This window comes from Chionomys nivalis, chromosome 1, assembly GCF_950005125.1.
Source record: "Chionomys nivalis chromosome 1, mChiNiv1.1, whole genome shotgun sequence".
In the NCBI taxonomy this organism is placed as follows: domain Eukaryota; kingdom Metazoa; phylum Chordata; class Mammalia; order Rodentia; family Cricetidae; genus Chionomys; species Chionomys nivalis.
The window spans coordinates 78,620,895-78,646,184 of record NC_080086.1 but is presented as its reverse complement, the minus strand read 5'-3'; the positions used below and the strand labels follow the sequence as shown (position 1 = coordinate 78,646,184).

The 25,290-nt window shown below is 48.8% G+C and overlaps 4 protein-coding genes across 6 annotated transcripts in view; 2 read left to right on the top strand and 2 right to left on the bottom strand.

Annotated features, from left to right (window-relative positions):
- Usp39 (ubiquitin specific peptidase 39) overlaps window positions 1-3,264 on the bottom strand; it is a 30,292-nt gene extending 27,028 nt beyond the window's left edge. For both annotated transcript variants that reach the window (XM_057770564.1, XM_057770572.1), the window contains exons 1-2: window positions 2,972-3,264; window positions 1,806-1,875 (exon numbers count right to left, since the gene is read on the bottom strand). In XM_057770564.1, coding sequence (XP_057626547.1) covers window positions 1,806-1,875; window positions 2,972-3,236 — 335 coding nt within the window. In that variant the 5' untranslated portion in view covers window positions 3,237-3,264. The remainder of the gene's footprint in view (window positions 1-1,805; window positions 1,876-2,971) is intronic.
- A 1,964-nt stretch (window positions 3,265-5,228) lies between these two features.
- Window positions 5,229-11,013, top strand: C1H2orf68 (chromosome 1 C2orf68 homolog). The gene is made up of 4 exons (XM_057785972.1): window positions 5,229-5,405; window positions 5,483-5,598; window positions 6,441-6,592; window positions 6,937-11,013. The coding sequence occupies exons 1-4, from the start codon at window positions 5,299-5,301 to the stop codon at window positions 7,057-7,059; spliced, it is 498 nt and encodes a 165-aa protein (XP_057641955.1). The 5' UTR covers window positions 5,229-5,298; the 3' UTR covers window positions 7,060-11,013.
- A 2,378-nt stretch (window positions 11,014-13,391) lies between these two features.
- On the top strand, window positions 13,392-17,959 carry Tmem150a (transmembrane protein 150A). 2 transcript variants are annotated; one of them, XM_057784994.1, is made up of 8 exons: window positions 13,392-13,717; window positions 14,282-14,463; window positions 14,875-14,922; window positions 15,186-15,272; window positions 16,116-16,183; window positions 16,483-16,610; window positions 16,767-16,944; window positions 17,209-17,959. In XM_057784994.1, the coding sequence occupies exons 2-8, from the start codon at window positions 14,399-14,401 to the stop codon at window positions 17,448-17,450; spliced, it is 816 nt and encodes a 271-aa protein (XP_057640977.1). In that variant the 5' UTR covers window positions 13,392-13,717; window positions 14,282-14,398; the 3' UTR covers window positions 17,451-17,959. The 2 variants fall into 2 exon arrangements, with proteins under 2 accessions (XP_057640977.1, XP_057640986.1); XM_057785003.1 differs by lacking the exon at window positions 13,392-13,717 and having other exon boundaries at window positions 13,739-14,463.
- Rnf181 (ring finger protein 181) lies at window positions 17,946-20,544 on the bottom strand. Its single transcript, XM_057785015.1, has 5 exons — window positions 20,387-20,544; window positions 19,587-19,714; window positions 19,310-19,419; window positions 19,088-19,162; window positions 17,946-18,845 (listed from the first exon to the last, which is right to left on the bottom strand). The coding sequence occupies exons 1-5, from the start codon at window positions 20,509-20,511 to the stop codon at window positions 18,786-18,788; spliced, it is 498 nt and encodes a 165-aa protein (XP_057640998.1). The 5' UTR covers window positions 20,512-20,544; the 3' UTR covers window positions 17,946-18,785.
- Between the last annotated feature and the right edge of the window lie 4,746 nt (window positions 20,545-25,290).

Below are 25,290 nucleotides of genomic sequence, written 5' to 3'. Positions count from 1 at the left end.
CAACAAAAAAAAAAAAAAAAAAAAAAGAAAAGAAAAAAAAAAAAGAAAAGAAAAGAAAAGAAAAAAATCCACGAGAGAGAGAGACAGAGATGAAGGAGCAAGCACCTGAAGAAGTTTAAGAACACCTACAACTAGACCTGGTCATTAAAACACAAAGCAATATGTGTGACTGCTCAACATTAAAGGAACAAAAAAGCCTTTTATGTCCACTGAATCCACAACTGTGAGAGGGATTTAATAGTAAATATTAATAGTTGTACTGTTGAGGGACCAGTTAGCCACAAATGGTCATTTATAACTAAGTTTTTTTTTTTGTTTTTTTTTTTTTGGTTTTTCGAGACAGGTTTCTCTGTAGCTTTGGTGCCTGGCCTGGAACTAGCTCTTGTAGACCAGGCTGGCCTCGAACTCACAGAGATCCGCCTGCCTCTGCCTCCCAAGTGCTGGGATTAAAGGCGTGTGCCACCACCACCCAGCAATAACTAAATTTTAAATTTAGTTCCTGGACTGAAATATAGCTCAGTGGTAAAGCATGTCCAGCATGAGAGGCCTGGATTTGATTTCAAGTATGACAAAGAAACTAAAAAATCAGTGCTTCAATTGCTAAAGCCATATTTCAAATCCTCAAGAGTCATGTGTAGCCTGTACATCCTACAAGGGACAGCCCTTACGAAAAGCAATTACTGATGGACTTGGTGGGGCACACCTGCAACCCCAGCACTGAGCAGCTGAGGTGGGGGGATCGAAAATTCTGTTTCAGCCTGGGCCATATATCAGAACCTTGTCTCAAACAAAACAGCATTTTAAATGCAATTCTGTATTGTGGAGAATTCTACTGGACAGCACTATCTTAGAAGATAGGCTGTAGACAACTGGAAATCAAAGAAAATACAAGAGGACTATCTCTGCTATACACAAAAACCACATTTGGGGCCTGGAGAGAAGGCTCAGCAGTTAGGAGCAATGGCTGCAGACAAATGGAGTTCAGTGCCCAGCACTGACACCCTCTTCTGGCCTCCACAGGCACCTGCACGCACATGATACACACTAACTTGTGAAAGAACACACACAGCTAAATCTTGAAGAAACAGAAGTCTTGGCAACTCTTCTTCGAGAAGTCCACACCCATGCTCTTAGATGTGTCTTGCCTTCTTGTGAGTACCTCTTTCCCTTAACCTTGTCCTTAAGTCGATATTAAAATTTCTTCAAAGTGCCTCAGTAACAAAGAAAATAATTATATTTGGTTTAATGAATCTTGAAAATCTAGAATAGCACCCGATAAATGGTGTGGATTCAATAAGTATTTCAGTATGCTACTGTAACTTCAGGTACACATGTATCCCTTAGTTACAAATTAGAAATTCAAAATCAGCTAAAAGCTTTTACTGTGTATGGATATTCACTCGACAGGCAATGGTGACACACGTCGTTAATCCCAGCACTCGGGAGGCAGAGGCAGATGGATGACTGAGTTCCAGAGCAGCCTGGTCCACAGACAGTTCTAGGACAGTCAGAGCTACACAACAAACAAACTTTGCCACTCTGAAGAGACAACATGGAAGAACATGGCAAGAAGCACAATTTTTGAGGCAAAAAGGCTTAAAATGAGGAAAATTTGAATGAACTGTTCACTGCTCAGTTTGGAGAATTTTCTACAAAATTTTTACTATATTCTGCATATCAAAACCCACTGAGTTTTGACTGTATGGTACTGGGATTAAACCCTGGGCCTCTGACAAGTCAGCCCAAGTGCTCCACTGCTGAGATATATCCCCAAGCCTTTTCCTCATCCTCTTTCTATCACTGACCTGTTAATGGTATCCAGATATGGGCAGTGACGACTCCTCCGGTCCTCAGAATCCACTCGGCCATTCTTTGCTGAGAAGAAAGAGATCACAGACTTTAAGATGGAAAACTTGTGCTGGGATGTAAGTCAGTGGAAGAGCACTTGACCAGTAAGGGCAGGATTCGCTCTTCCACAGCAACATAAATGGAGAACAGGAGACTACTCAAATCACGGGCACACTGTGTTCTGTTTGTTTCTGTTTCCCATGGAAATGGAAAATTTTGATCAACTAAGATTAGGAAAAGCTTTTACTTTTCTTGTAGTGACAACATTCTAAAAAGGTACAAACTAAGAGTAGATCTATTACATACATAACCAACAAAAGATTAATCCATATATTACATAAAGAAATCCAGGCAAGCAAGATGGCTTAGTAAAGGTACTTGCCACCAAGCCTAGCTACCTGAATTCAATCCCTGGGACCTACAAGGTAGGAAGAGAGAACTGACTGCCACAAGTTGTCCTCTGACCTCTACATGTACACCATGGTACATGCGTACATACATATAAATAAATGCACTAACCCTTCTTTTTCACCATGTATGATGGTGTACACCATTAAACCTAGCCCTTGAATAATACAATCTATAGAATAATACAATCTCTCTCCTAAGGCTGTTGACTGTATCAACATCATTGACAAGACAATATATGTCCTACAACAACCTCCTGCAAAACCCAGGAGAAGCAGAACTGTCTCCATACTGAACTAATACAAAGTCAGTACTTTAATCGGGTGCACAGAGATCTCGACTGAACGGGCTTATTCCAGATATTGGAATTTTGCAAAAAGCTGGAGAGGGGAACATCTGTAAATTTATTTGCAGAGCACCTGACCCACGTGCGCTATTCGATAAAGGGGAGCTGTGTTGTATCGTGAAACGTGAAGATTAGAATTGTCTTCATCTGAAAACAGTCCTGTCTGGACTCAACCTCGGGCAGGGAAGCACAGAAAGTAAGGAAAACTAAAAGGCAGGCGAAAAATGGGCATCTCAGAGCTCAATAGAGGAATCTAAGGTCATCCCTGGCTAACAACCAAGTTCCTGAGACCCTGTCTCATAAAAAGAAAAAGGAGAAAAGAAGAAAACAGGGGAGCGTGGAGGGCGCGCCCCGCCCAGCCCCGCGCACCTCGCACCTCCCGCTCAGGCTCCGAGTCCTCGTCGGCCTCGCGCTCCCGCTTCACCCTCACCGCCGGGGGCGCGGACGCCGGAACCTCCCGTGCAGTCGGCTCGGCTTCCCGCTTCACGCGGACCGGGCTGGCCCGGGAGTTCGCCGCCTCGGGCTCCCGCTCGCGGTCTCGCTCCTTCTTGATGCGACCCGAGCTACCCCGCGACTCGGATTCGCGCTTCCCACGGGTGGAACCATGAGACTGCCGTTTAGACCGGCTAGACATCGCCACCGGCCGTAGGAGCTTCCGCGCCGGAGCCGCGCACGCTGGGGACACGCGGCCAATCAGGAGCCGAGCTGGCCTCAGAAGCACAGCTCGCTACGAGTCGCTGCGAGGGACAACACACGCGGCTGGACCCTTACAGGCGCTACCCGCCCTGTTGAGACAGTTATGAACCTGCTGCTTCACAGCTGCTCGTCACAGCTTAAAGAGATAGGAACCGTTCACGGGCTACGGTGAGTGTAGAAGAAAGGAAGCTGGCATTCGACCCCTAGATATCTTCAGGACAGTTTGTGTCTCGAAACGACAATCCGGAGATGTCCCCTGATCCGGGACTGATGTCCTATACAGGAAAAGGAGTCAGTATTCCCAAATTACCTCCTTCATTCAGACTTGTACCTGGGAACTTCAATTAGTACCATATTTAGAGGGCCCTCGAAATAAGGAAAATGCAAATACTCTGCCAAGGCTCATTTATTGTTTAGTTAATAAAACTCCACATTCAGTTTGACCCCTGAGCCATGCCTTAGTCCCTATCTATTGGAACAGTTCCGTTAAAGTAGAATTGACAGAGTGCTGCACGTTTGATCCGAGTAATTTGCTAAATTGTGATGTGTGAACATTTGTGAATCCACTGCCATAATCCAGAGAGGAAACTTGTCTCACTCCAGAAATGCCCTTGTGCCCCTGTGAAATCCTACCCAAACCACTGGGTGACCACATTGCCTAGAATTTCATACTCAAGTGCTATACAGTGTTAAATCTCTCTGACCTGGCCTCTTTCACAACTGTATAGACAGTTGTTCCTTACTTTGCATTGCAATATTGCATCACACAGTTGTACAAGAGTTTGTCACTGTTCTAATAATGAGTTCCTGCTTTTCGCATTTAAAACAAGGACTTAAAAAAATATCCAATCAGGCTGAGGCAGAAAGATTCCCAAAGTTTAAGGCCAGTCTGGGCTACAGAGTAAGTTCGAGACTATCCTGAGCTGTATAGCAGAAGGAAAGAAGGAAGAGACAGCTGTACATATTAGACCCTCAAAAGCCTTGCTTCCTCCCATGAAGACAGCTAAGCAAGTGATCTGGGCTGCGACAGTGCAACCCCAATGTTGCTGGAATAGGGGCTGGGTATGGGGGGGAGGGACTTAGCTACCTGAGAGACAGGAGGACCACTGGGGCTTGATGGCTGCCAGATTAACTACAGGTTCAGTGAGAGACCGTATCTCAAGAAAAAAAAATAGAGAATACAAACCAGAAAACCTGGTATTCTCCTCTGGGCTCCACCACACACACAAACACACAAAAGGAAGGAAAGTTAGGCACAGCTGGCTCAGAGTCAACCAAGTGGCATATATAACATTTTCTTTTTTCTTTGCACAAAGAATGAAATAGTCATTTGCAGAGAAATAGTGAATCTAGAAATCGTGTTAAGCGCATTCAGTAAGATTTGGAAAGATTAATCGCAAATACTGCGTGTTTTCCCACAGGCAGAGCCTAGATTTAATAGTGTGTGTGTGTGTGTGTGTGTGTGTGTGTGAGATAAAGAACTATAAAGAACTATAAGAGGCAAGGGAGAGATCTAAAGGGAGAGAAGGAGCAGAGGTGATGGGAATGACAAGATATCACTTTCTCATGAGCAGAATCTGCCCTTATACGAACAAAGCAGATACACATACACATATACATATACATTTGATCTCATAATGAAGCTCTCACTGTACTGTACACTAATTTTAAAAGGCTAGAAAATAAAAACATCTCTAGCAATAGTTTTCAATATTTAGCAATAGTACGTGGACGACTCGCATTTTTTATAATTTCCTGGTACATCAGCTATAAAATTCTTCTTTCGGATTGGTGATATTACAAAGAAAGCGAAACTCCCGCCCTAATAGTGCTCCACTAGACCAGGTTCCTAAACTCCGAAAACACTGGCGCCTACGCAACCGGAAGAAGTGCAACGGAGCCGGAAGTCGCAGCCGCAGCCGGAAGTCGGGCTCCGCAGCTGGCGACTTGAGTTCCGCGGCCGTTTTGACGGTTGCTGCGGCTCTGCGCCCAGGATCCGGATGGAGGCGGCACGGGATCCAGGTCCGGGACTGTGCTGCAAGCCCGGGGGGCGTCTGGACATGAGCCACGGCTTCGTACATCACATCCGCCGGAACCAGATCGCTCGGTACCGCCCCGCCCCAGGCCCGGCCCGGCCCGGTTCGGCCGGGTGACAGAGCCTGACTCCCGCTCGGCTCCCCGCAGGGACGACTACGACAAGAAGGTGAAGCAGGCCAAAGAGAAGGCGAGGAGGCGCCACACACCCGCGCCCACGCGGCCCCGCAAGCCAGACCTGCAGGTGTACCTGCCGCGCCACCGAGGTAAGCAGCAGCCAGCCCGAGGCCCCGCCCCCTGGGCAAGCCCCACCCCTCTGGGCGAGCCCCTTTTCTCTGTGTCAGGGCCCACGTCCCCCTTGTCACAGCCCTCGCAGAAGCCACTGCCTCAGCGCCCTCAGATCTCCGCTCCAGGGCTCGTGACCCCAGTTAAGCAACACTGAAGGTACATGGGACCCGACCAGAAATCACTGTCCATCGGTGTAGTCTGCCATGCTGTATTTTAATATTCCTACCACCTGGAAGAGAGAAAGCCTGGCTGAGAGTTAAAAACATAAACGGCCAGTACATAAAATGAAGTGAACCAAGCAAATGGCCTTTTCCGGTTTTCCTGTGACCATACACTCACGTTAACTAACATAATGACACCAAGTTGGTGTGCTGTTATTTACAGAGGGTTTAGATCCTGAGTGCATTAACTCGTTGAGTCCATAGGACACCATAAGCTGAGAACTATTATTTCTGTTTCACTTTTCAAAGAGGTGAAATGTTAAGTTGTCCAGCGTGTCAGAGCTAGTAAATAGCAAAGCTTGGATTTGAACCCAGGCAGAATTCTGCCCATCCTTCCAGCAGCTTCCAGTGATACATGCTGGAGTCATGTGCATCTTGTACCTACTTTCTAACAGAACTATTCTAGAGTAGAAAAAGATAGGAAAGTTAAAATCCTGATTGACAGCTCCCCAAACGCACACACTGTGCTCACAAACATGCATACCCAGAGTCTGTCGGAAGCCTGGAACCTTTCTTGGTGCCCTTTTTCTGATCATTTCTGTGGGTAGGGGATTTAGCAGCATCCCCCTTTTCCCTCTCATTCTGGTTTGCCCTTACAGATGTCTCTGCCCACCTAGTCAACCCAGACTGTGAAGAGTCGGGTGAAAGCAGCAGTACTGGAAGCTCTGAGCTGGAGCCTCCTGGCCGCCAGCTCTTCTGCTTAGAATATGAGGCAGACAGTGGAGAGGTCACATCAGTTATTGTGTATCAGGTACGCCTTCTGGAAACAGCTGCAGCTTGAAGGTCCCGGGCCATGATGGAAGCTACTGCTAGTCCCTGAGCCGATGTTTATGTCACGGCCCGTGGGAAAACATGTCTTCCCCATGGGAGTGCTGGGCAGTGGCAGCAGGTACAACTTTCTCAGCACACAGCGATTCTTAGTTGGGGGGACAGCAAGAGCTTGTGACTCTCAGTTGTGAATCACTGTTACAGGGGACTCCTGAGAAATGAGAAGGCTTAAGCCAAAGAATCCTATGAGAATGCTGTCTAGGAACAGGGCAGGTCACTTTCCTGAAAGAGACCGGCTCTGAGCTTCCTGACTCTTCCTCTACGTAGGATGATGACCCCAGAAGGGTGACTGAGGAAATATCAGCACATTCACCTCTGGATCCAGCCATGCAAGAGGCCCTCAGATTGCGCATCCAGGAAGAGCTTGCAAAGCGCCAGAGCCAACACTGACCAGCTTGAAGGCATTCAGGCAGGACTCACTGCACTTGGCAGAATTTCACCCAGGGAGCTCACCTCTAGTTTGAGGGTACCAGGACCAGTCTATATGATCTTCAGGGATCCTTGTCCTCCCTCTCCAAGCTGCTCTAACCAGAAGGGGGTTGCAGGACCACATCTGGCCTACCTCCCAACAGCCATTGTTTCTTGTATATTGGCCCATTTGTTTGACCTAACATTCTGGAATTTTATGGACAGTTTTGGCTAACTTGGTGTTTTGGGAGCAGAGAGTTCAGGGAGAACCAGGGCTTATGAAACCTTTGCCCATGTGCTGCTATCTTGATGAGGTCATTTGCCAGGCCCTTTCCTGAGCCATATTTGATATTTTGTGGTTCTTTGATGTTCTGCTTTCGTCCACCCAGCTTCCCCTAGACCAGTTGTCAGTTTTCCTTTCTCCTATCTTTTGCCATGGGTAGAATCCATTTCCCCCACCCTCCCAACATGACTGTTTCTCGACCACTCAGGAATTTGAAAGTGGGGATTCTGGGAGCCTGCTTTCCTACCAAGTTCTCCCAAGTAATTCTGATGCCAATAAAACAGGAGAACTTTGTTTTTGAGGCCTATTTGGAAACATATCTCCTTCCCCTTCCATGACTTTCCCAAGCTGCTCATATGCCCCACTGCTTTTGCACTGTGTAGACCTCTGTGTAGGAGACCTAGGAAGAAGATGCTGAGCTAAGCTTCAGTTATCTGTTGAAAAACCTGCCTGCTGGGAGTGGTGACACACACCTTTAATCCCAGCACTCAGGAGGTAGAATCAGGCAGCTCCCTGTGAGTTCAAGACTAGCCTGGAACAGAGGGAGTTATAGACAGACAGCCAGGGCTCTGAAGAGAGACCCTGTCTCAAATGGCTAGGTCTACCAAATTCACTCCCCAGCTATAAACAGACTATACCGTCTGCTCAGACTAGAAGGGAATTATCAAAACAAATTTGAAATTAACTCTCCAATTATGACTTAACAGTCTTGAATTACTGAAGTTGGGAAAGTTGACAATAGCTATAATTGCCTTTGGGGGAGGTGGCCTGTAGTTGCAAAAAGAGAGTCCTAAAGAACATAATAGATGAAGTGATATGAACACTTCTTCACCCGATGCTTTCCTACCTCCCCAGATTATGTCTGAGCATGGTTATGCACACTTGTAACCCCAGTATGCAGGGGGCCAAAGTAGGAAGATTGCTGCAAGTTAAAGGCCAACCTAAGCTGTTTCAAGAAAAAAAAAATGTAACTTAGGTCCTCTGGGTAAAGATCTCCAGACATAGCAGTTTTCCAACAGGGGACATGTTTTCCAACAGGGGACATGTTTTCCAACAGAAGATTAGGCTAAGGTCTGAAGTCCACAACACATCCTGTGCACAGGAATTCAGAAGTACCTAGGATTTCCAGGAAATGAGCCTACCTTGAGCAGCTTGAAATGTGAGTTGTAAAAGAGCCTGTGAGCACCGAGACTGCCTACAACCAGACCCTCTGCCCCGGGGGTTTCTACACGAGGCTCTCAAGACCCTCATTCTAGCGATCAGCTCAGTAGTTTTTAAGGATACTTAGGGGCTGCTGGATTTTATCCCACTCTGATGAAAACAGATGTAATGGGGTTGGGCATCTTGATGCCATTAAAACACTAAGTCACAGCTTGTCATGCAGAGGAATTCTGGGGCAGTGAGTTAGGTGGTAAGTTAGAAGGGCCTGGTTGTGGGTGTGACTGGGGACCTAAATGCTCTAGACCCAGAGAGCTGATCCCAGGGTTAAGTGCCTTAAGCATGTTGGTCCTAAGCCCAGTTCTGCTTTCAAAGGAAAGCGCCTTTCCCCTGCACTTGCGCACATGTGCTGTCAGTGCCTTTGGACCTGCATGGTTAAATTACATCCAGAACCTCCAGGGTGAAGGAGGTTCTGCAAACTCCACGCTCTTCATCCAGCAGGTCATTTTAGTCTCCAGTTAATCAGTCCATTTTCTGACTTGAAACACAGGATTCACTGGAACTCTGGCTGCTTTGGGGGGTTTGCGTTCTTAGAGCTTTCTTTCCTATTTCCTGGTTCAGTTATTGAACTTAGAAAAAAACACCTGAAGAGGAATCTGAGGACCCAGCACCTAAAAATTTGCCTCTATTCCCATTTCTTGGAAAAGGAAGAAAGAGAAGAACACAGCATTCAGTGTAGTCCTTTTATGTGTTTATATGAGCCTCACAAAGACCTCAGAAGGGTGACTGATAGAAACTCCTCTAAGCCTTTTTCCCCGGAAGCATTTTGCTTATCAGGTGTATGAAAGATTTTCTAGCCAAGAAAGCATTCTTGATTCTTAGCTTATTTGTCCTAAAGGTGCAAACCTGTGCTCAGCTGAAAGCCGTCATTCTGAGCGAGCCTGTCGGAGCTGCTGCTGTTTCTCCAGCACCCCTGAAATGCCGGGGGCTGCGTCTTCAGCCTCACAGCTTGGCTGCATCGCTCTGCTCTCCTCTGGGGTCCATGGTAGTACTGTTGAGTTCATTTGGCAGACCTGCTTCTAGATGTCTCACAGCCATAGTGAGCTCTCAGAAGTGTGCCATGTTGTGGCACAGTAGAAGCAGTGTGCTATAGGCAGAACTTAACAGCAACTGCTTCAGGGTCAGCACTCATTTGAGTAGATAAGGTCTTGGCTGTGGTTTGTTTTTTTTTTTTTTTTTTTTGGTGGGAGTGGGGGAGAATACAGGGGGCAAGGGAGGCTGGGTCAGGTAGGAGAGCATATGCCTGTAATTCCAGCATTTGAGGCTGAGGTGAAAGGATTGCCATATAACCAGGCATGGTGGCATATACCGTTAATCCCAGCACTTGGGAGGCAGAGACAGAAAGGTCACTGCGTTTGAGGCCAGCCTGGTCTACATAGCAAGTTCCATGACAGGCCAAACTATGTAAAGAAACCCTGTCTCAACTCCCCATGTTAAACCCCCCTCCAAAAAAAAAGAGCCTTGAGTTTGAGGCTAGCTTGAACTACAGACCTTGTATCAAACAAAAAGTCTCATTCCTACTCTCTGTGGAATGTTTATTCCCCTCAATTCTTAACTAGAATTAAGCCCATATTTCACAGTTTTGTAATTCCTGAGTCAGAGTTTATGTCATTCTTGAGAGAGCTGGTTTTGCAAGGGGCCTTAGGCTATGCAAGTAGAAATGATAAAGCTGGAGTTGTAGCCCACTGGCAAGCATGAAATTCTCTGAAGAGTATAGTGCAGGAAGGGAAAAGATACAAAATGTATATGATGTGAGTAGTGTATGGTCCGCTACAGTCCAGCCAGTGGTGGGTCTAGTCAATGTGGAAGAACATCCCATCTCTTTGGTCATCTGGGGTGTACTACCAACTAGATCAACCCAGATAACTCGAACCCCTTTGGGGTAAGTATGCCAACCTACTGTGTGTTTGACAAGGTCTGAAAGGCAGGGTGGTGCTTCCCAGACAACTCAAAATTAAATGAGACCTTTGTGTGAAGGACAGATGACTTTCCTACCTCCGAGCGTTTTGGGAAAATCTTGTGGAATGTTGACAGTTATTTGAAACCTTAATTCAGTTATATTCCTATCCTATCCCTGGGAGCCCTAGGCATCCAGCCCAGATCCCCATAGAAGCTGGAGTGAAAGTACAAGAGAGAACTTTGTAGTAAGGGCTCTTCTTCCCAGAGCCAACCAGACAAGAGCTGGGAGTGTGGTGAACAGTTGAAGAAACTCAGACAGGAGGAGCACTGTCCATTCGAGAGCAGCCTAAACTATACAACAGAAAACAAAACAAAGCAAAACCACATGGGAGTGTACCGGCTGTGTGGTGCTAAACAGAAAAAGCCATACATTCTCATTTCCGGTGTTTCTGTATAAATAAAATGAATTATGAAAATTGTTTCAAAATCGTGGAAAGTACTTTTTTAACCAAATAAACTATTTTTACAGCACTGTTTTTGCCAAGAGTTGTGAAATCACTTGTGTACTTGGGGGCAGGAGGTTAAATGCCTGCCCTAAAGTCGCTCCACTACCGAATCAGCACTGAAAATCTCATCTCTTGCTGGGCTCACTATTTTAAGAGCTGCTCTGGTCAGAGTATAACAGCTAGACTCACGTAGCATCAAAGTTGAAACTTTTAAAGCCATCTGGTCCTACTATTGTCCTCTTAGGCAGCTTCCTCCTTCAGATGTCCATAAACAACCTGGTCCTCATCAGGACCTGTATCTTAAGAGTTTTAGGGATGCCGGGCCGTGGTGGCGCACGCCTTTAATCCCAGCACTCGGGAGGCAGAGGCAGGCGGATCTCTGGGAGTTCGAGGCCAGCTAGTTCCGGGACAGGCACCAAAGCTACAGAGAAACCCTGTCTCGAAAAAACCAAAAAAAAAAAAAAACCAAAAAAAAAACCAAAAAAAAAAAGTTTTAGGGATTATTCAGGTTGACCTAGTAAACCTCAAAGTGACTCCAGTGGCAAAGCTTCAGAGTGCAGGTGACCTCAACACCAGTCAGAATAGTCAGCAATGCTTGTGGAGATGGGATAGAGAGACAACCCAGCTCAGTAGGATGCAGTGAGCGTTAGGAATCACAGAGCTAAATAAATGTCAAGGCCATGGAGTCCGGTCGCAGCAGTACTAGGACAGAGGCAGGATGATAGTCAAAAGTTAAAGGCTAAATTGAGCTTGGTGGAGCATACCTTTAATCCCTGGGTGAAGAGTCGGAGATAGGCAAATCTCTTGAGTTCAAAGATTATATAATTTGGGGGCTAGAGAAATGGCTCAGCGGTTAAAAGCACTTGATGATCTTCCAGAGGACAAAGACTCAATTCCCAGCACACAACCGTAACTCTAGTCCCAGAGGATCCATTACAAGGATGTGGTGCACAGACTTGCAGGCAAAACACCATACATAGAAAGTAATAAAAATCACATATAATTTTAAAAATAAAAGGTCACCAGCCAGATACAAGGAGTTCCAGCAGTACAACTACACAGTCCCTATCTTGAGGGGAAGGAAAAAAAAGCTAACCAGGTGTGGTGCTACATGCCTGTAATCCTAGCACTCGAGGCCAAAGCCAGAAGGATCATTAGTCTGAGACTAGTCTGGATTACATAATAGGACACTATGTGGGGGGAGGGGAGCAGCTTTCAGCGATAGGTCATAGTCCTGTTTGAACATATAAGAAAGAAGGTACATGGCTAGGTCGGAATGCAGTGGGACAGGAAGATACTACTGTGTTACTGAGAGCTGAACCTTTGTCCCTACAGTCAGAAGCTGGGCTGGATTTTATACCCACCTCCACCACCCCTGTCCATTCAGCCAAGCTCGTCTTGTCCAGTAATCATTGCACAGTCATGTTTCTCGATCTTGCTTTTCCTAATAAGTCCTGGTGGTAAGGGGGAAATGGCCATTCAGTGGTTTCCTATACCATTTCTGTCCTCCATTTGGATCCCGGAAACGTTTCTCCTCTTGAAGCCCCAATCCACAGCTTGTTCTGCTCTATTTGCTTCAGCACAAGGGACTTTGTGAAGCTAACCTTGGTTTCACCAGTCTGACTATCTCCCGCTTCTACCAGCCTGAGATTGTGCTCCCTTGGGATAATGACTCTCCTTAGAGTGGTCTCACGGGGACCCCACTGCTCGGCTGCCTCATAGGCAGAGCCAGGCACACCTATCACACCACAGGACATAGCCTGCCCTTTCCTTCATGGAGAGAATGTTCCGGGTACACTCTCAGCCCATCAATTGAAGGGAGACTAATGGATAATTTATTCCCTATTATCTCTTCCCAGATTCCATTTAGTCCCTCACCTTTCCCCCTAGCAAAGAGCACCTGGGTGTGTTCGTCTTTACTGGCCCTACACAGGCACCTGTATGTATTTAAAATCAGTATCCTTTAGTACCCTAAACCTTATTTAAGTGTTGAGTCGTTAGTCGGGAAACATCTTGAACACAGTGACTTCTGGCCAGTACTCTGTGTTCTTGTATGCCCCCAGAATAAAAATAAAAGCAGCCCTCTTCTAAAGTTTGCTAATGGGGCGGGTCGGAGGGAAGTGGGTGGGGTGGGCAAAACAAAATCCAACGTGCTTTGGGTTTCCTAAACCAGGACCAGGTTTGGTACTTGCCTTCTCATCCACCTGCCTCATGCCTGTCAAGACTGTGGCAGGCTTGGGGCGCCACATTGAGGTAGGGGAGAGCCTCCCCAAAGCCTTGACAGTCAGCCGGTCGAGGCAGTGGAGGAAGGCTTCTTCCAGCCACGTGTACGATGACAGCCACAGGCTACAGTCACGGGCGGAGCTGCAGGGCCGGCCAGCCCGCACTCCCACCGCAGGAATGACAAACACAACTGCCCTCTAGATCTCGGTGTCAGAGGTGTCCGGGCCATCGCCCCCGGCGCCCAGGTCCCCTGGACTTAGGGTACCGCCCACGTCTCCCCCGTGACATTGCCGCGGGGGCTCGGGAGTTGTAGTCTCGGGCGGGGCGCCGGCACCGGGGCCGGGGCTACGCGGACTCCACGTCCCGGCGGGCGGCGCGGCGGGCCTGGGGCCGCCAGGGGCGGGGCCGCTCGGCCCTTTAAACCTTTCAGGGCTGCTCCGAGGGCCGCAGCTGGAGACGCAGCCACGAGGGGGCCGTGCAGGGAGCGGCGGCGGCGGGGCGCTCCGGGGAGGTGCGTACTGGACTTCTTTTCTCTCTCGGCCACCAAGGGTTCGCCTTTGGGGAGCCGGGCTCTGGAGGGAGGGGAGTTGTCGCTGACTGCGGACTCCTACCCAAGCTGGGGTCCCTGTGCCTACCCGAGCGAGACCCGGTCGGGTTTCCCTCGAGAACCCGCCCCTTTGCCGGGGCGCGGTGGTCAGGTGGTTTGCCCGCACGCCAACGCCTCGCAGCCGCTTTCACGGCCGGGCGAACCCTTCCAGGCTTTCCTTGGCATGATCCCCTTGATTGTCCTAGCTCCAGCCTCCACCGAGCCAGTGTCCCTCAGGCCGGGGAGCGTGGCTCTCTTTCCAGATGTTACAGCCCTGCCCGAGGGTCTCAGCGCGCCGGTGGCATTTGAGTAAATCGCGGAGGCCCCAGATGGATAGCCAGAGGGTGCCACCTTCCGGCTGGGGCTCAGCCCAAAATCTGGACGCTCGAAAGCCCAGGGAGAGCTCTGGGTGAAGTGTTGCCCACCCTCCCCCTCCCCCCGCCCTGGCCAGTCACCAGACCCTGGACCTTGATCTCTCTCCCCCACCAGGCCAGGGCAGCTGATGATTGTGGCTGAAATACCTCAAGGTAGCTGGGCCTGCCCCCTCTTCCCCACCTACCTGTTGTCCTTACCCCCAAACCACCACCACCCTGGCTCCACTCCCTCATGACCGCCTGGATCCTCCTTCCTGTCAGCCTGTCAGCATTCTCCATCACGGGCATATGGACAGTGTAAGTAAGAGGGGTGTGGGTCGGGGGGGGGGGGGGCTCTAACAGGACCTTGATGGCACATAAAAAAATCTGTTGACCTGTTTGTAGGCTCCAGAATGGTGGGTACCCAGGGTCACTCTGTCTCCAAAGCTTGGCCTGATTCCTGGGCACACAGCCTCATGAGACAAGCTGGCACCACTGCAGTCCAGCAAGACAGCTCCGACATACATTTCTAGGCAGGACACCTCCAGAGAGTCTTTGGTTGAAGGCAATTCTGCAGGGTCTGCTATAGCATCAGTACCTACCTCCTCACCCCACCGAATGACAGCAGGGACAGTGAGGCTGAATTAGGCCAAAAGTCAAAGAGCCAGTAGGAGGTGGCTGGGCCTGAAGAACCATGGGGACAGGTGACAGGAAGTTCTGCTTCCACAGGTATGCCATGGCCGTGATGAACCGCCACGTGTGCCCAGTGGAAAACTGGTATGGAACACTCTGCAGATGGCCTCACTCTCAAGTTCCCTTCATCTCTGTCCCTCTTTGAGCCCACAAGGCACATGGAGACCATAGACCTCACTGCTGTTCCCTGACATTGGTCTCCAGGCATGACATCCTGCCTGCCCACCCACTTCCCATCATCCCTTCATCCTCTTCACTTATGCTCCAGGAAGGCTCTGGGGAGGTCGGAAAGATTTCCAAGGTTTTGAGATACCCCTTCCCAGTCTACCCTGTGTCCTACCTGCCAGGTCCTACAACGAGTCCTGCTCTCCTGACCCCACTGAACAAGGGGGCCCTAAGACCTGCTGCACCCTTGACGACGTTCCTCTCATCAGGTAGGTCCTGGAAACTGGGCAGACTCTAGGTCCCTCCGCACTTCAGAAACCCCAAGCAAAGGACTGACTCTAGATCTCAAGATGAAACACACTTAGCCAAGTAATATTACCAAGGCTAGTGGCAAAGAGCTATACTCCTAGCACTTGGGAAGTAGGAAGATGAATTCCAGACCTGCCTGTGCTCTTGAGACTGTCTCAGGGAAGAACAGAGACAAGGGAGCCTGGGCATGAGTATGTAGCTCAGTTGGCAGAATGCCTGCCTGGCATTCACAAAACTCAGCACCACATAAAACTAGATGTGGTAGCCCAGGCCCACAATCCTAGCACTCTGGAGAGTAAGGCAAGAGGATCAGAAATTCAAGGTCATCCCAGCCAGTTTTTGGCCAGCCTGAGCAATGTAAGACCCTGTTTCAAAGAAATAAATGCACTACTTGCTATTTCTAGGACTGGGCATTCTGCTGAGTTTTATATGCCAGTAGTGCCTTTCCACCCATCTTCAGGTTAGGATCTCTTTTCACCACTTTAGATGTGGAAACAGAGGCTTGGAGATACTCATTCAGGTCATACAGCTAGCCAATGAAAGTACCTGGATTTAAGGTCAGCACTTCTGAGTGCCCAAAACAAGTTCAAGGAGATTTAGACCAGCTGCAGGCCTCAGCAAGGAGTATCAGATCTGCCAGGCACTCTGGGACACCTCTTTATCTCTCTTACACTTGAGCTCTATTTAAATCAGAGGCTTGTCTGCTGAAGGACCAAGTACAGATAAAGCCCCCTCAGGGGGTGTAGGAGGGGTATAGAGGGTCATGGGTACTCCTGCCTCACTGTCCTCACCCCTCCCCTCAGCAAGTCTGGAACATATCCCCCAGAGAGCTGCCTCTTCAGCCTCATTGGCAACGTGGGTGCTTTTATGGGTGAGTGATACTATCACATTCCTACCCTCATCTCCAAAAAAATCCAGAAATGTTTACTCTGATCAGCCTGCCCCATCACCAAGAGCTGGTGAGGAGGCAACTTCTCTCCTATTCACTGAAGGCCAGATGCTAACTAATCTTAACTGCCCTGGATAAAAGCCTAGCACTGGCGGGAAGGACAGAAAAACAGTCCTACCTTCTTGTTCACAACCTTGTAGCTCTCAGCAAGAGGCTGGAGAGCAGGCTGGGAAGGTTGGAGGAGGGCAGGGACCTGGCCACAGCATTACTGTCTCCCCTAGTGGCCCTGATCTGCCTCCTTCGCTATGGGCAGCTCCTGGAGCAGAACCGGCACTCCTGGATTAACACCACAGCACTCATCACAGGCTGCACCAATGCTGCGGGCCTTGTGGTGGTCGGCAACTTCCAGGTGCCTCCTCCCCACCTCCCCTTAATAGGGTCTAGCTGCCTGCATGGGCAGCACCTGGAGGCTGACCCAGGAAGGGAGGGGCGAGGAGGGAAAGAGAAGCGATGGATGGGGAAGAGAGGTGGGGCTACTTCATGGATTAGCCCCTGTCTGGGCCAGGTGGACCATGCCAAGTCTCTACACTACGTCGGAGCCGGTGTGGCCCTCCTTGCTGGGCTGCTCTTTGTGTGCCTGCAGTGTGTTCTCTTCTACCATGGGGCCACCACCACCCTGGACCTGGCTATGGCCCACTTGCGAAGTGTGCTAGCTGTCATCGCCTTCATCACCCTGGTCCTTAGTATCCTTCTGGGACAGGGTAGCCAGGACTTCATCCCCTTAGCTCAACCCTTCTCCCACCCAAGTCGGGGGTAGGGGTGAGATCTTTTTTTTTTTTTTTTTTTTTTGGTTTTTCGAAACAGGGAGGGGTGAGATCTTGAGCTCAGTGACCATTGCCCTAGTAATCTCCTTATGAGGTCTGAGCCTTTACCTCAGCATACTTAAATATACGGGATGGCCGAACAGTGCTGCCAAGTGAACCTTTCCTTAACCTTACCTACTCCAGGTGGAGTCTTCTTCTTCCACGAGAGTTCTCAGCTGCAGCATGGAGCTGCCCTGTGTGAATGGGTGTTTGTCCTCGATATCCTCATCTTCTATGGCACCTTTAGCTATGAGTTTGGGACAGTCTCCTCAGGCACACTGGTGGCTGCCCTGCAGCCCGCCCCTGGCAGGGCCTGTAAGTCCTCTGGGAGCAGCAGCACCTCTACCCACCTCAACTGTGCTCCTGAGAGTATTGCCATGATCTGAGTCTGGAGGGTGGCTGGCCCAGCCTCCATGGTACCCACACCCTCTACCTTCTTTGCATTTCTTTTGTACCAAAAACAATTTTTTAGAGTATTGTTGGGATCTAAGCTTCCTCACTCTTGGAGAAGTGGTCATTCAACATCCACCTGTGCCATAGAGGAGCGCGGTCTCGCCAGCTGCTCTGCTCCATGTCCTGTTACCCCATACCAGAGCAGTATTTTGAGTTAAAGGTCACCTGTCCTCACTTGCCCTGCCAGCCCTTCAGGTGCCTTCTACTCCCAGTGCCAGAGCCAGACCACTGGGGTTTCCTGTTGCAGGAATTGGGGGCTGGGGCAGCGGGGGCCCATAAGTCTGGATGATGGGAGGAGCATGCCTTAGCCTAAGGGAAGGCCCACCCAGCTGCATTTGGGTTCTTCACTCTGCCCCTCACTTCCTTTAGGGCAAATAACACAGCAGAACCACATGAGTATTTTAGTACTTTTTTATATCTATTAAAAGAATTCTAATTTGCATGTTTGCAGTCTGTTCTGGAGAATCAGGGAGGGTCTGATCCAGTAGGTAGGGATGAGAAAAAGCCCTTTCATCCCAGAAAGATTCTGGAGGGTTGCCAGTAACTAAGAGTGACAGGTGCCATCTAAATACATCAGAAGGGTCTGGGCATGGTGTTACACACCAGTAATTCCAGCACTGGGGAGCTAGGAGTTCTGTGTAGACCAGGCTCAGTCAGCCAGGGCCACATAGAAACCCACTCTCAAAACTTTGGCCCCCTTTATGAGTCTAAACAAGCTAAAGACCTGGCTTGGCTTTGTTGTCTCATTTCTTTCCCCTGCCCAGTTTGGCTTGAACTTTTGATTCCTTGATAGCCGGGGACTACAGGGACAGGATACAGAGAACAACTTTTACAATGTTAAAAGTTTTCTCTGTGGAACTAAAGAACACCCCCAGGATTCCAATGTTAACTAAAGGTTCCAAGGTTAACTAGATTCTTCCGGAAGGGGGTGGTGCAAGTTAGTTTATCAGTTTCAAAAAGCTACAAAGTGCCAGGCCCTGACACTGTCTGACTTCTAACCAAGAACACTCAGACCCAAGCCCTGGCTGCTACCAGGGCCACACCACCCAGAGTCTAGAGCCAGCAAAAAGGGAAATGCAGCCTGGCACCTTCTACCATTTGACACCTTTGCCATCTTTTTCATTAGCAGCAGGGTTGAGGATGCAGAGCCCCTGCTCGGGCGTGTGAGCAGTGCACCTGCCGAGTGGGTAAAGAAACCTTTAATGAAGACTCAAAGTGCAAAAGGGCATAGATGTCACAGAGGCCGAGCTCACATCCCTGATGCTGCCTCACGTGTACATGGCTCCGTGGAGGTTCTCCAGGCGGTGCTGCTGCTGCTGCCGCCGAGCCTGGAAGAAAGACAACAGGCTGGGCAGGGCCAAGCTTGAATTCCGATAGGGCCACAGAGCAGCTGTCATGGAGCCTGTTTTCAGGTTCCTAGCATCAGCAATGCTAAGGCCTTTGCCCCTTACTAATTTGACTTGGAAGAGAACCAACATGAAGTGGTCAAGAGACCTGTCCAAGCCTGCTGAGGTGGAGGAACGGCTGACCAAGCCCACTGTATCCCTCCACAAAAATCACCAGCCCCTACCTTGTCTTTCTTGTGCTCTTCATAACTATCATCATCAGTGGGCAGCTCATGGCGGCACAGGGGGCAGGAATTTGTCTAGAAAAATCAGAACAGTATTCCAGCCCTTTGCTGCTCCTGATTTCCACCCCTGCTCTCACCCTTCCTTAATTCCCATCTCAGTCCATAACCAAAACTGAAGTTAGGAATTGGTTATCAGGGCAGGGTACGGGCTGGATGAAGTACCTTACTTAGCCAGGGCAGAATGCAGCTGGAATGGAAGAGGTGATGGCAGGGCATCTCAATGACAGTCTCCTCCTCCTCAAATTCCAAAAGGCACACAGGGCACTTGAGCTCTTGAAGAGGATGTGCTGATCAGGAGAACTGTTAAGGCCCCACCCTAACCTCCCACTCAGACCCAGACTTGGCCTAGAAAACTAACAGGCCAGATTGCGGTGGCTTGGGGGAGATGGCAGGTCTGGCTTATCTGCCCTAAACAGAAAAGAAGACCTTGTATCCTCACCAGCCTTGGCGCTACCGATGACCGTTCTGGGGAGACTCTCTACCACGGCCTTGGCAGCTGGTGGAGGCAGGTGGTGTTCCCAGTCTACCAGTCCCAAGTCCTCAAAGTCCATCCTATTAAAAAGTGATCTGAGGAAGAGGGGGTAATGTCACAACTAAGGAAACCACACATTTTTGGTCCCCATAACCCCTAGACACAGACAAAAACACCTGTTCTAGCAAATAATGACCAGTACACAACAGCAGCTCAGGAAAAAAAAAAAAAGGCGTGGTGGGGGCGGGACGAAGCCTCCCACAATACTTGGGAGGCTGTGAGTTCGAGGCCAGCCTTTTCTAGGTATTAAGTTCCAGGCCAGTTAGGGATACATAGTGAGTCTGTCTCAAAACACAACACAAGAAAAACACCAGCACGGCAGTGTGACCAGACAACTCTAGCTCGCTGTTCATTCCCATTTTACACGAAGTACCGGTCTCAAGGAAGTCGTTCAGTAATGACCGGGCAACGCCAAGTTGATTCCGGGCCGGCAGTGGACTTCTGTGCCAGCTTACTGCTAGAATCTATCCAATTTACGCACACAAGACACAAGTCGTGTCCGCTCCCCCGTGACAACCTCCGGTGTCTCCCTCTGCGACTCCCACCCTTTCCGACTCAGTCCTTCCCACGATCCCCTGGCGAGTCCTGCTCATTAACGGCCCAAATTAATGACTCCCGTCTACTCGCGTTGCCCAGACTAACATTTCCATATTATTCATCCCATCTCCCAGGTTACCCGCCTCTCCGCCAAGCCCCAGCCCAGAAACCTGCTGCCCGGGGCCCAGCTCCAAGCCCCGCGCACTCTCCTCGCGAGTTCCAGCAACATATTGTTGCGGGCCTCGCGATCAGGGTTCAACGGCTCGCAGTCGTGCTCATCAAAATAAGACGCCATGGCTGCCGGGTTGCTAGGCTTGTCTGACACAGCTCTAGGTTGCCGCTGGATAGCCGGATCCCGCCTGCCCAATAAGCGAGCGGGCTTTGAGAGGGCAGCCAATCAGAGTGCTCGTAGGGTGGGCTTAGTGGCTCGCTGGCCGCACAGAGGCGCGGAAGTACAGATTCAGTCGCCTCTCATTGGGGTCGGAAAAGTCAGGTGACCAAAGGTTAAGCCAATAGAGTTGGAGAACGAGGGAATTCCGGGGAGTTTCCCGGCGTCACGCCCCGAGGGCCCTCACTGTGTTCCTCAAGTGGAAGTGCAAGCCGGAAGCCGGAAGCCGTTTTGAGTCCCGTTGGTTGAGTTTCCCGTCATGCCCCGCCTACTCCTCGAGAGGATAATTCCCACGCATTTGTGATGTTCTGGGCATAAAAATAAGGGGTGGAAGGGCTGGAGAGGAAGCTCAACTGACCCAGGTTCTAGTCCCAGCACCCACAGGTGGCGCTCAACCATCTGTAAGACAATTTCCAGGGTTCCGACACTCTCTGCGGGCACCGGGCACCAGGCACGCAAGGACCGACAGACAGAAGGGCAGCAAAACACCCACACACACATGAAAAAAAAAAAAAAAAAGGTACATTTAACCCCAGAATTCAGAAGACAGAGGCAGGCGGATTTCTGTGTGAAGCCAAACATAGCTACAAAGTGTGACCCTGTCTCAGTCAATAAAAATAAAAAACATAAACAAATAAGGAAAGAGGAAGGAAGACAAAACCATGTATGGTTAGGGACTCAAGTCGGTCAATTTACTACCTCCTACAACTCCAGTTCCAGACAACCCCTGGCTCCCTTCTCCCCCATACCTACATTCAACTGGCAGAAACACATACACAATTATAAAAATAAATCCCCCCCCCCCAGGGGTTGGAGAGATGGCTCAGTGGTTAAGAGCACTGGCTGCTCTTCCAGAGGTCCTGAGTTCGATTCTCAGCAACCACATGGTGGCTGACAACCATCTGTAATGAAATCTGGCACCCTCCTCTGGCGTGCAGGCGTACATGGAGGCAGAATGTTGTATACATAATAAATAAATAAATCTGCCAGGTGACGCACGCCTTTAATCCCAGCACTCGGGAGGCAGAGACAGGCGGATCTCTGTGATTTCAAGGCCGGCCTGGTCTACAAGAGCTAGTTCCAGGACAGGCTCCAAAACCACAGAGAAACCCTGTCTCGAAAAAACCAAAAAATAAATAATAAATAAATAAATAAATAAATAAATCTTTAAAGAAAATCCCCCCCCTAAAAAAAGCTGCAGAGGCAGGCAGATCTCTGTGAGTTAGAGACCAGCTTGGTCTACAAAGTGAGTTCCAGTACAGACACAGTAAAACCCTGTCTCGAAAAACTAAACCAGACCAGACCAAAAAAGTGACAGCCCGAGGATTGCAAATTCAAGACATGGCTACATAGTAAGAGCCTGTCTTAAACAGGACAAGCTGGAAGGTTGGGGTCGGGGGTCACTGAAGAGATGGCTCAGCCGTTAAGAGCACTAACTGCTCTTCCAGAAAACCTGGGTTCAATTCCCAGCACCCACATGGCAGCTAACAACTGTCTGCAACTCTAAGATTTGACACCTTCTCACAGACATACATACAGACAAAAGCAATAATGCACAAAAAATAAAAATAAATAAAAATTTAAAAAACAGGATAAAAGGAGAGACACAGAACAAAAACCCATATCTGATCGCTGTAATTGTCTGATACTGTAGTGAGGTACCTTCTGCTTTTCTTTTTTCTCGTGGGGGCTTAACTGCAGAGCCTGCTAAGCACCTGCCCTACCATGGAGCTGCACCCCCATTACTTCTGTGCCCTTTTATATAAATGAAATCTGAGTCTCAGAAGTGGCTTACCCAAAGTGAGTGTTGCTGACCTACTTAACAGTACAAAGGGATATCCTCCATCTTTCTCAGCAGAGGAAGATGACAATAAACCCAGGGAAGGAAACAAATTCTTTTTTTTTTTTTGTTTTTTTTTTTTTGTTTTTCGAGACAGGGTTTCTCTGTGGTTTTGGCCTGTCCTGGAACTAGCTCTTGTAGACCAGGCTGGTCTCGAACTCACAGAGATCCGCCTGCCTCTGCCTCCCGAGTGCTGGGATTAAAGGCGTGCGCCACCACCGCCCGGCAGGAAACAAATTCTTAGAGCAGGCATGGTGGTATACACCTATAATTTGAGAATTTAAGTGGCCATCTTGGGCTTTTAGGGAGACACTGCCTCCAACAAAGACTAATAAGCCAGTATGACCCTTACTTGACATAAGCTAGGGTCATCTGGGAAGAAGGAACCTCCACTGAGAAAATCCTCCATCACATGAGCCTGTAGACAGTCCTCTTCTTGATTAATGATGGATATGGAAGGGCCCAGCACACTGCAGGCAGTGACACCCCAGCACTGTATACGGAAGCAGGCTGAGAAAGCGGGCAGCCGGGTTCCTCCACGGCCTCTGCTCCAGTTCTTGCCTCAGTTCCTGCCCTCATTTTCTGTCCTGACTTCCCTTCATAGTGGACTACAATTATAAGTTGAAATAAACCCTTTTCTCAACAAGTTGCTTTTGGTCATAGTGTCTCATCACAATAGAAAGCAAACACTGCCAGACAGTAGTAACACATGCCTTTAATCCCAGCACTCAGGAAGATCCCAGCACCAAGAGGCAGGGGGATCTCTTGTGAGTTTGAGGCCAGCCTGGTCTACAGAGCAAATTCCTGGACAGCTAGGACTACATGAATAAATCTTGCCTCAAAAAACCAAATAAAAGCCGGGTGGTGGTGGTGCACGCCTTTAATCCCAGCACTCGGGAGGCAGAGGCAGGCGGATCTCTGTGAGTTCGAGACCAGCCTGGTCTACAAGAGCTAGTTCCAGGACAGGCTCCAAAACCACAGAGAAACCCTGTCTCGAAAAACCCAAAAAAAAAAAAAAAACCAAATAAATAAATAAATAGAAGCAAACAAAACAGAAGTTGGCACTAGGACTTGGGTATTTCTATGACAGATCTGAACATATTATCTGGGAAGACTGGTAAGGAAGTTGGAACATTGGGCTGGAAAAGTTGTTAAAGTCTTAGAACTTAATGAACTTGTGGGAACTTGGAAAATAATGCTGACAGCCATGCAGCTGATGAAGGCCTGGCTTAAAGACATTTCAGAGGCAAGTTTGAGAGTCTGTTGCAAGGAACCGCTTGTTAGTCCCAGCTGCCCAGAACCAAAATAACCACACAGAAACTATATTAATTAAATCACTGCTTGGTCCATTAGCTCTAACTTCTTATTGGCTAACTCTTACATATTAATTTAACCCATCTCTATTAATATGTGTATCACCACGAGGTCATGGCCTAGCAGCGAAGTTCCAGCATGTCTATCTCTGGCAGTGGATCCACAGCATCTCTGACTCTGCCCTTCTTTCTCCCAGCATTCAGTTCCATCTCCCTGCCTACCTAAGTTCTGCCCTATCAACAGGCCAAGGCAGTTTCTTTATTAATCAAGAAAAGCAACACATAGACAGAAGGACCTCCCACACCAAGAGTCCCTTAAAGACTCTGCCAGGGTTGTTTGTGAGATATATTTGAATTGAGAATCTGTGGCTTAGCCGGGTGGTAGTGGCACACATCTTTAATCCTAGTACTCTGGAGGCAGAAGCAGGCAGATCTCTGTGAGTTCAAGTCCAGCCTGGTCTACAAAGCAAGTTCCAGGACAGCCAGGGATAACCAGAGAAATTCTATCTCAAAATAAAAAAAATACAAACAAACGAGCAAAAACAAATCTGTGTCTCTGGTCAGCAGGGGCTGAAGACCCAGTGGTGATTAACAAGAGACTGGCACCACTAAAGTGAATCTGCTAGGACAATCCATGCTGGTTAGCTGGAGCTGAGAAACTAGCGGTGATAAAGAGGAGATGAGCATTGTTATTATCGTGTTTTGTTTTTTCAAGACAGGGTTTCTCTTTGTAGCCCTGGCTGTCCTGGAACTCACCTTGTAGACCAGGCTGGCCTGAAACTCACAGAGATCTGCCTGCCTCTGCCTTCCAAGAGCTGGGCAAGGTGTGCACCAACATACCAGACCAGCTACAATGCCACAGTCTTTTTTAAAAAAATTATTTATTTTTTTATGTATATTGGTGTTTTGCCTGCATGTATATCTGTGTGAGGATATTGGAGTTACAAGACAGTTGTGAGCCACCATGTGAGTGCTGGGAATTGAACCACAAGTCCTCTGGAAGAACAGTCAGTGCTCTTAACTGCTGAGCCATCTCTCCAGCCCCCAACTCCACAGTCTTTACTCACCAGATCAGTTTTGAAATGGCATCTCTTATTGACTTGGCGCTCACCAATTAGGCTAGGCTGGGGGTTAGGGATTCCCCAGGGGTTTGCCTGTCTCCACCTTCCCAGTTCTGGATGTACAAGGCCACCATATTGTTTACTGTTTGTTTGTTTATGTGTTGAGAGAAAGTCTCACTGTGTAGATCAGGCTATCAATCTCACAGAGATCTATCTGTCCCCACTCCCCCAGTGCTTAGATCAAGGTTAATGCTATCATATTGGACTATACACCTGGCTTTTTAAAAGGGGTTATGGAGATGTAACTCAGGTCCCTGTATTTTCAAGGGAAACACTTTATGGGATTATCTCTCAGCATGTTTTCTGTTTGCTTAAATTGTGTGTGTGTGTGTGTGTGTGTGTGTGTACACTTAAGTGCAGGTGCCCACAGAGGGATGCTCTCCCTGAAGCTGGACATACATACAGGTAGTTA